Raw genomic sequence first — 10,598 nt, 5'->3', positions numbered from 1 at the left:
GCTATTCCAGCAAAGGAATAAAATCTGTTCGACGAAGTAGAATGAAGTGCATGTGGATTAGATACATACCCCTATGTATGCATAGTATGTGAGCAACCATATGGGACTGTGTATGCTGGTATGTCAATCTAGTTATAAAGCAGTTAAAGGGGAAAAAAAAAAGCAGTGTGCGCAGACAGTTTTGGCACTGCAGCCCTGGGAAATGGCAGCCAGCCAGAGAGAGCTGAGGCAGGGCCAAGACTATCCGAAGAATATCAAATGCTGAAGTTGGATGTAGCTCCTTCTTCGCTCTAGTTTCACTCCTCACCCTGTGGGCCTGCAGCTTGGCAGCTCTGTGCCAGGTAGATGCTGATAATTTTGCAAGGCAGAACTGGAGATAGGGACAGATACACTGTGGTGTGTATGTGCACGTAATCAAATGCCTATTAAATGAAAGGCACAATTACCCACAACTGAAATCTGACCGCAGTGAGTTTAACTGTTGCACTCCCCAAGTCCTTGTTAGACTTTGAAATGTTCATTCGATCATAGTTCTTTATCTTTTTTTGGTGTTGTGTTAGCACTGGAGATGAAGATAAAAGTGCACCTAGTATGGGTTGTGCACTGTACGGTTTAATCTTAAATTTGCTCACTTAAGTTGAGTGAATTTGTGAAGCACGTCCAGCAGAGGGCACTAAGATTGTTGATCTCACGCACCAGTCCTCCTTGGTACCGGTATGTAATGGGAGAGTGTAAAAGCTGCCTGTCAGTACAATATGTGCTTCACCCCCCTCCTCTCATTGTTTTGTAGACTATCATAAAAGAGGGGATGCTGATGAAACAGACCAGCTCCTTCCAGCGTTGGAAGAGACGTTATTTCAAGCTGCGAGGACGAACGCTCTACTATGCAAAAACTGCTAAGGTAAGGTCTTGATAATACATGAATCCAAGGGAAGAAGGTTGTGGGAGCTTTGGAGGCAGATGGGTGTCTGTGAGAAGGCAGCCCTCAGTAGGTGAAAGAGCACTGTTCTTTAAGCACCTGTCTTCAGGTTTTGTGGCTACTAGAAAACCCCTGTGTCTTGCCTCGCTCTCAGAAATCCTTGGGTTTTAAGTAAAGCGTCATATGGACCTGTGATACTGATACATGCCCCCTCTCCCTCCCTCCCCCTTGGTGCATTTTAGTAGGGAATGGGCTCTGAATCAATAGAAGCTGACAAAGAAGGGGGGAAATGTAAATGAAAAGAGGAAATGGAGAAGAGAAGCAAGGTTAGAATTTATCAAATCAGAGCTACCATGCATCTGGTTCAGTACACTGATAGTCAGCTTAATATAAATCTGTTTGTTTTCACAAGAACAAAACCTGTTGTATTTTAAAATCCTTTAATAAAAATAAAGTTGTTGTGTTCACTGACTGAAGACAGGCAAGTACAAGTCCCAGTGTATAGAACTAGACATCCAAGTCCTTCATGTTGGATCTTTCCAATATGTTGGATCTGTTTTGCTGGGTCTTTCCTTCAGATCACAAAAGGTTGTGATGGAGCATGCTAGGCAGACATACAGGCATGTCCCTTTAGGTCTGCTGCTTCTACATTGGATTCAATAATTCATTTTTAATTTTTTCTTTCCAGTCCATTATTTTTGATGAGGTGGATCTGACAGATGCCAGTGTGGCAGAATCCAGCACCAAGAATGTCAACAACAGCTTCACGGTAGGACTTTTTGCATTATTTTCCATTCTTGCATCTTTCCCCCACATCTCATCTCTTCTGCAGAGCTTAAAAACATCTGAACAATCTTTGCAGCCTCTTTCACTAAAAAAAAACCCCACTTGTTTTTCTTCATAACATCATAATTCATCTCCGTGCAAATGGGAAACACCATGGGTTACTATGTATAGTGCTAAAACTTTGCATTCAGGTATTTTCTTAACTATAAGCTAGGAGGATTTGGTAGAATCCATTTACCTAGTGGGACAGAAAAATCTGTTCTGCTGAAGGAGTTAGGGGTGATATTGATGTTTATGCTGGAGATCTTGCTAAAGGAATTTAGCTTTCCCTTCAGGCCTTAAAATATGACTTATTCCCTGACATTTATTTGTGTGTGGCTGTATGTGTGTTTATATATGCACACTATATATAGTGGCAAAGAAAAAGTAGGAACAAAAGTCATAGAGAAATAACTGTGGAATTGGTTTAGAATACTTGTTAGATGTGAAATATGTTTGGAAATATGGTGGTGTCACTACTTAATTTTCTCCAGGCTTAGTAACTGGGAGAAAAAATGATTGTATTGCTGAGGTGCGGGTGTTCCACAAGCTCCATTTTGGGGGAAATGCCTGGTGTGCAGAAAAAAGCCTTTAATAGCAGCCATGCAGGGTGAGTGTCAAGCAGCGCTAATGGCAATAACCTCCATGCACCCTCTGGAGAGCTCAAAAGGGAGGAAAGAGGAGGATGTGGAGAAAGGAAGTAGCAAGGTGAAATGGGAAGCAGTCCAGGTGGAGGGAGGATCTGATACTGTAGGATGGTGACCAAGGCTAAGTTTGCACTGCAGCAGTAGTGATCTACTGCTTTAAACATCTGGCAAAGGATGTTTCTGTTATGTAGCTGTAGCTTTTTGCTTTGCAGTACCTGTGCAAAGCAGCTATGCTGCCCACCCTGTGTCCAGATGAAACCACAACACTTCCTCAAAGTTTGAAAACACTTCCTGCATCCATAATTGGACAAGTAGGAGACACATTTGGGTCTCATAGTAAATATAATAAGGTGTCAGTATGTGCGCACAGAGAGAAGGATTCTGCAGTGATTTCAGTAGGGGATACATTTTCAAGAATTTGAAGTTATTTACCTGCTAATAAAGCATTTCTCTCCTGGTCTTGCTTCAGTTTTCCCATATGTAAACAAAGACTGATTTTTCAGGTTATTTTTTTGCTTATTGCTATAGTTGGGAGAGATCTGACTGTCAGGTACACTGTGTAGGAACAGGAGGAAATTGTGTGTGCTCTCTGATTGCCCCATCTGAGTCCAACAGTGAAGAGTTACTTCCATGATTATGGTATCAGGCTTTGCCTTCCCTAGAGTGTAAAAAGTATAGGACTGCTTTGATGCTCAGGTAGCAGATAGAGTTTGCACAGTCTCAAGCTGATCACTGTATCATGGGGCTCAGGTAAACTTCGAGAAAAACATCTCTTAATTTCTATCTACTCTTTCTATCATGGCTTACAGAGGGGTTTGACTGTGGTTTACCAGAAGCTATAAAAATACTTAGAAGGTTGCCTTGCTTTGCTGCTGTTGGTCTGCCACATCACTGCCGTCAGTGCTTTGGATTCCTTACAGTCTTGCAATTTCCTCTTGTTTTTATTTGAGAGCACTCTGTTTCACCGTGTATATCCCCAGCTTGGTTCCTTTCTGAAATTCAGTATTCTTTGATGCTTTTAATTTTTTTTTATCTGTTTCAAATGAGTGGGACTTATTGAATTTTTATCCTAAACCAAAAACATCCAACATTTAGTTCTGTATTGCTGAGACACTTATTCTAGAGTTTTAGGTGTTGTGGTTTTCTTTTGGTTGTTTTTTTCAATGGAGACTGGTGGTTTTGGATTTATGAAAGAGTGGTTGCTTTCTGAGGAAACTCATCCTCTATCCAGACATCGGTACTGCTTAATGTATAGATTCTGAAGGTCAGGTTGCATTAATGACACTTCTGAAGTACTAACAGAAGAGGTGGGAAGCAAGCACTAGATAAACCACTCTAGAGGAGCAGTGTGGATCCAACACAAGGAGATAATAATCATGACAAGTCAGAGGAGAAACTGATGGAAAGGACAGTGAGGAACATGGAGAGGCAGCACCATGAGAGAAGTAAACCAGAGCACGGAGCCAACAAAGGTTATGTCACATAAATAAAGTAAAAAAGGTTAAAAAGATAGCTGCCAGTAAGCCTTTTATGTAGGACATAAGTCTGACAGCTGATTTGTTTGCTGTCAGCAGGCAGGAGAGCAAGAAAAGCGAGTATTAAGACAGAGACCTCTTTCTCTAAAAAGAAGAGTGTGTGATACAGGTTCCACTGTTCACCTAGTTCATCTTGCGAATTTCTTCAGTAAGTGTATCCTGTTTGGGGGCAGTTTTCAGGACTGCTACCCAGAGTTAGTGGATATGTGACTACAGAATGGGCTGGGAGCACATGACTAGGGAGATCTTTGAGCTTAAGGTGTCGTACAGCTCTTGTCCCCTGAGAGGTGTAAGGAAAAGCTTTATGTTTAGCTATTGTTCCTTTAGTTCAGGTCAGGCAGAGTAGCTGCAGAGTTATTTAGCAGGAAGCTTCTGGGAACAAATCAGATAGGAGCCCCATGCCAGACCTCTCTCAGGAGGGCTGTAGATGTAATACTTGCTGCTTCTGTCACATCTCTGCCACTGGTGTCCTTCTAAGTCATCTGTCTAGAAGGTAAATTCTTTTGGGATGCCTGGGTTGTAAGTAGCTGATTCTTTCTATATATGGTCCCATAGTACCTGATGCATAGATGTCTCACCAGTGGATTTTCTTAGGGCTGCTGTCTTTCACAATGCCTTAAGAGAGGATCTGCTGTGGTACAAACTCAATGATCTCAGAATCACAGAATTGTTAGGGTTGGAAGGGACCTCTGGAGATCATCCAGTCCAATCCCCTGCCAAGGCAGGGTCACCTTGAGCAGGTTACACAGGAACGTGCCCAGGCGGGTTTTGAATGTCTCCAGAGAGGGAGACTCCACGACTCCCTGGGCAGCCTGTTCCAGGGCTCTGCCACTCTCAACATAAAGAAGTTCTTCCTCATGTTGAGGTAAAACAACTTCTGTTTTAGTTTATGGCCATTGCTCCTCATCCTGTCACTGAGCACCACTGAGAAGAGTCTAATACCATCCTCTTGGCACCTGCCTTTGAGATATTTATATGCATTAATGATAACCATGTTGTCCTGGTACTTCAGACCCGTTTATTTCAAAGATAGTGATCAGCTTTTAGCCTGGATTCTTGCCATTAGTGTGTGCCTACTTTTGTACTCCTTATGCAAGAGAGATCAGCAGCGTTGGATGGGTGAGGTCAAAGCCTGACCCTGACTTTTGAGCAGAGCTTTCCCAGCCATGCCCTCAAAACGTGTTGTGACTTCTGAAAAGCAGATGATTTAGGATCATACTGGGTGCATTGGGTGTTTTTTTCTTGGACAGTGCAGTTTTGCAGTAACTTTATTTGTGGATGTGCTCACCTAAGCATTAGCCTGCAGTTGCTTTAGGAGCTTTAAAATAAAATACATGATGAGGATGAGTTCCATACTTTGAACCTGGAATAGTTTTTTTTTCCAAATCATTCCAGGAAGCCTGGGTTTTGGAGATACAAAATTACTTGCTTTACCTGTGTCATGGACCTGAACTAGCCAGCATGCCCATTCTATCCTGTGAAGCCTGTGAGGTTTAGGGGGCACCAATGGCTCTAATTGTCTGTTGCTCAGGCCAACACTTTGCCACCACAGCTATCTGCTCAAGAGTCTGTGAAGGGACTTTGGGTCATTTCTTTAGGCCCATTTTTCTAACTGTTTGTGTGGTGAACAAATTCTTACTCCTCAGGTTGGTTGGTGTGTTGCTTGAAGATCTGCCCTCTTCTAGAAGGTGCCAACTGAATTAAGCCTGCTGCCTTCAGTGCAATTGGCACAGCTGGGGGACTGATCACTTCATTGACCCTTTCCTGCTTTGTGCAGGATTTGTATAAAGCTAAGGGAGGAAAAGAACCCTAAAATATATGTTCTTTAGTACTAGTAAAAACTACCTGTCATCAAGAGGAGAGGGCCAAAGAAGGACATCAGATCTTTCCAGGTACATATTTTGTGTTTCAGTACGATTCTCATGTGTTGCAGTTATTGCTAGCAAATGGTGGTGTGGACTTTTGCCCTCATAATTCACGTAACATGAATTGCAACATTCACTTCCCATGCCATTTTATTTAGAGCCTTGAAATCCCATAGGAGGAAGCTCCTCTCTGTGGAGGGACATGTGTGGTTTAATCTTTCTGATGCTTTAGTGGAAGCGAAGCAAAGTCAGAGTGCCAGGAGCTATGCTGCTGACCCCTCCTCCCTAGTTAAAGGCTCTTCACTGGAAGAGGTGGAGCTTGAACTCCTGAGCTCCTGTAAACCCTTTTTTTGTTGGGAAGTACCTCTCAGCACAGCCGCAGACAGGAAACAGCATATTACTACAGTCAGCGCCTGCCTCTCCACTTCACTGCCGTCAGAAGGAAACTTATCCCAGCTCCTCCTTAAGCAGACAGCTAATCAGCTTGTGGCAAGTGGAACATAGCTCTGGAAGGCTGACCACAGAGGAGACTAATCCTATTGATTGCATGTCAAGCAATCTGTTCACGTTTCTTTTTTCTGAGGAAATAGGCTGCTCTGGACACTAGATTAGAAGAAGATTGAACGTGAAAGGTAAGAGCAGGAGTCCCAAGTTTTCTGGACTGAGCATTGAGAAACATGGCACCTGTGCCAGCATACCAGAGCATCAGGACCTCAGGTTCTTTGGAATAAGTTTGCTATAAGCTTGTACTGTTCAGGTGTTGTCTAATGTGTGGATTTATGTAGGTAAGTTCACCAGTGCAAGGGTAGAGGGAGTTGTGTCTGCAATGCTGTTGGAACTGCTGCACCCATCAGTTAAGAAAAACTGTTTATTAACTGATGATTCACCCTCATCAGTGTCACGGGAGAGAGGAAGTATTGAGATTAGAGTAATACCTCTCTTCCAGAGCACTTGTATGTCTGGAGGCGGCAATGGTTGTGGTAGGTTGAGGAACACGGTCTTGCTGGTGTTTCTGAATCAGAGCATGCTGGCATCTCTGAGGAGTAGTATGGATGTCATTCTTCAGCTATATCGAAGCCTGAGGTGTGCTACAATTTTTTGTTATTATGATGCTGTTACTTAGTACTGACTTTATTCAGTGGCAAAAATGTCAGTTTCTGTCTTGTGAAGCTTTATGTGACTGACTGATCTCCTTCAGACTGTTTATTTTTGCTGTGTTGTCTTAGAGCTTGTTGATGCTGTGGAGAAATAGCATGAATCTTCTTTTGGAGGTAATTAACCTTTCCTAAAAACACAGGGCAAAGAGCTTGAACTTTAACAAAAGATAAAAGTGCTGAGGGTGCTTCCTGATGGGGATGTTGTTGATGTCTGCAAATGCATTTCACAATGAAGTGAAAGTGCCTTTCCCTCCTCTGTTACTTTGTGTCAAGTTGAAATATTTGTATTTGTGCTTTTAAGTGAAAATGCATCCTTTTTAGCAGAGAAGGCAGTGAAGTCTCTGAAGAGTTCAGTTTCGAAAGAGTGAATAGAACTGCTGAAGCTGCATGTCAGGCAGAAAGTCTGCTGCTTGTGTCTAGTGCAGGAGCTATGTGCCTGTAAGGCACTGTTGAAACAAGAAGAACCCAGATCAGAGGTTATTTGTGCTGGTTTGAAATAGAAGGTTCAAGAAAGAGCATGTGACTTAGTTTTATGAGGAGAACGAATATAAGAACTTCTGTTACAAGCTGTTTGCAGAAAGTCAGACTTGGACTTCGAGCTTGGGCTGATAGAGATCAGGGAAACTTGCGTGGTTTGACACTTGCACAGATTCCCCAAACTGCCCCGTGTGGCCTCAGCCCTTCAAAAAAGATGGGCTTGAACAAAAAAGATGGGATTGAATGTATGCAGCAAGGAGTCACTGGGCTTCCCAGTGAGGGAGGGGATCTTCCTCCCCTGCTTCCTTAGCATGGGAGTGAGGGACCCAGAGGGAAGACATCAGCTCTGAGAAGTGGGTAAAATGACTTGCTGTCTAGGGACGTAGTTACAGAGGGGAGTCGTCAAGTGTCCTGGTTCCTCACCTTGCTCCTTTGTACACAGTCATGGATTGCCTTCTTAAGGTTTGGAGAAGGGAAAGGTTGGGAAAGAGGGATTTGTGAAAGGGATGATTCTTCCCTTCTCCTTTTTAAACTCTTTCCTCTAAATTGGCTAAAACTAGAGTGTGCTTGGAAAAGTCAGACTTTGCTGGGGGTTGTTGTCTCTTCCACACCCATGTGTGTACACGTTCAGGAATTGTACACGCTCTGCTAGTGCTCTTACCCTGTTTGTATTGGCAGCTGTCAGAATTTCCTTTGTAAGCAAGTGAAAATACGAGCAGAGAGCCATGAATTGCCATGTCCAGAAGCACTCTGCTGTTTTTCCCCCCCTCCCTTCATTAAGTGTAGTTCGGGCCCCGTTTCCTGTCAGAACCGCTGCAGTTTCAAAATACTTTGCTATTTTAGTAGTTTGTAATCCAGATCGGTGCAGCTTTTTATGCTTGAGAAAAGGCCCTTTGGTAAACAGACCATTCTGAGTCAGTGTTAGTCAGTGAAAATAGTCATTTAAAATCCTTTCATGTCAAGGATTTTTAGGACTCTTAATCCAGCCTCCTGCAGGAGCTGGTTGTTAGGCTGCTTGCACAAAAGAAGGAAAAATGTGGAGAAAAAACATGGAAGAGAGGGTAAACATGGAAGAAGAAAGTCTGGAAGAAGTTGGTGTGGGTGGAGCAATCTGGTGGTTGCTACTGTACGTTACAGAATGACCCCAAAATATGCTGGGAGTTTTTGAGAAAGATGAGTCTACTGTAAGAGAAAGACGTCAGATTGAGCTTTGTGTATTTTACTGGGACACAGGATAGATAGAAAGCTGGAGAGTGAAGGTGACTGTTTGTGAAGAGTTTTTGTTTCCCTAGAGGGAAGTTTACTGCTTTGGAATCAGTGTCTTACTGCCCTTGTGCCTGAACACTAGTGGCCTTTGTTAGACGATCTCTTTAGTCTTTGAAACCTTCCTGCTGTGTTGGTGTTTTATGTACCTTCCTGGGCAAGACTGAGGATTTCAGCATTTTCTGCCTCTTCCAGGTAAGGACACAAAGGCAGCACAACCTGTGGTAAACAGGAGGTCATTTGGGAACATGATGGGTTTAGTTTTACGTGGGAGCTGCTCTAGGAGGAAAAGACTTCTTTTTAGGCACATCTTTACTCTGGTCATTTTGACAGGCAGGGAAAGGCATGCTAGTATTATTTGCAGAAATGCAGTCTCCCTACTTCTGGTGCTTGTGATGGTTTCACTGTTGCAGTGTGTGGAACAAGGCTTGTCTTTGCCTGGTGACCCAGTGTGGAAAGCCACTCGGTTCATCAAGCTGTTGAAAGCTATTAATTTCCTTTTATGCTAGCTACCAGCTCCTTTTCAACACACTGAGGTTAGGGGCTGTGAGGAGCTGTTACTAACAATAAGCTGTCAGTAACAGGTCACTTTCCTACTGCGGACAAGGTCTTTTATTGCTCAGTCCTGTGATTTATTAGCTGCTAGCCTTGATGGGTATGAGACCACTGAGACAGCAGCTCTACCACTGGGGAACATTGACCTGCCTCTCTGTTCTTCATGGTTTTACTTCTGTTTGAGTGAGTAGGAAGGTGTCTCAAAAATAACCTTTACCTTCCCAAATGTGCTGCCCTTTCTGAACAGGGTAGTTCTGTTTGGGAACTCTTTTCCAAAGGGAAAACAGATGAAGGGATGAGTGTGTGAATCTGCTGCATGAAGTAGAGGATGGATGGGTAGGGTAGCTGTGCTAAGATGCTCTGGCACTTGGCATGGCAGCCCTATTGGTTCCCATTTGGTGCTGCCCCATCCATGTAGATCCCTAGTGATTAATATACATGAATTACCAGGATCGTCTGCTAACAGTGGCAAAGACCATGCATATTCTAGGTTTTTACATCTGTTAAGTGGTTATAAAGTCCCAAAATCCTCTCCACCTCTGTGTTCCTCTTACCAATTGCCAAGAATAGGAATGTGCCTTGTTTAGGAACAGTTTCCAGAAGCATGTAGGAATGTGACCCTGGTATGAGAGATGATAATTTTCCCAGGGAACGCTCTCTCTGGTCTGCTTTCCTGCTGCAGCACTGGGGAAGATAGGGACTGGGAGAAAGCACAGATGGAGGGTCAGCTTGAGTTGAACTTGATCTGTGGGCACAGCATAGTGGTGCTAAGTGCCAATGCTCAGAGAAGATGTGCTTGTAATGTGCAACCCCATGGTAGATGAGGTACATACTGCAATATGAATGAACCTAATAATGTAAAAATAGTCCTCGAGAGACCACACCATATGCTGTACCTATTTTCCTATGGAAATGAGCTGTCCTGGATTTTACAGATTGAAAATTAAGGTAAAACAGCCACATGGAAGTTGGGGATAAAATACCTGGTATAGAGTAAGCAGAGATTTAGGCACTTAAGACTTTGAGGAAAATCTTTTTATTGCCATAAAAAAGGGGTAGAATTTGGCACAACTATAAGAACATTAACAACTTGTTTCATTTGGTGGAAATGAGAGTTTCAGTAGATGAAAGATGCTCATTTTAGCAGGAAATAAAGATCCTGCACTATAAATGTAACTGGTGCATTTCTCCAGTGTCATATGAAGAGCTTCCTTTTTCTTTCCCCTTCCAGGTAGCATCCAGATTTTGAGGAAAGACAATCCTATAAATACAATTCTCTAGAGCATCTAGAGAGCTCTAACTGACCTCTGCAGTGAGTTATTGGGACTGAATTTGTTGGCAAAACGGGCGAAAGC

General features: G+C 43.1%; 1 protein-coding gene across 1 annotated transcript in view; it reads left to right on the top strand.

The window, feature by feature from the left end:
• Positions 1 to 796: 796 nt before the first annotated feature.
• DGKD (diacylglycerol kinase, delta 130kDa) overlaps positions 797 to 10,598 on the top strand; it is a 41,981-nt gene continuing 32,179 nt past the window's right edge. The window contains exons 1-2 of the mRNA XM_010013320.1: positions 797 to 901; positions 1,608 to 1,688. Coding sequence (XP_010011622.1) covers positions 809 to 901; positions 1,608 to 1,688 — 174 coding nt within the window. The 5' untranslated portion in view covers positions 797 to 808. The remainder of the gene's footprint in view (positions 902 to 1,607; positions 1,689 to 10,598) is intronic.

This window comes from Nestor notabilis, unplaced genomic scaffold, assembly GCF_000696875.1.
Source record: "Nestor notabilis isolate BGI_N333 unplaced genomic scaffold, ASM69687v1 scaffold9014, whole genome shotgun sequence".
Taxonomy (NCBI): domain Eukaryota; kingdom Metazoa; phylum Chordata; class Aves; order Psittaciformes; family Psittacidae; genus Nestor; species Nestor notabilis.
This window is presented reverse-complemented; position numbering and strand designations above follow the sequence as displayed.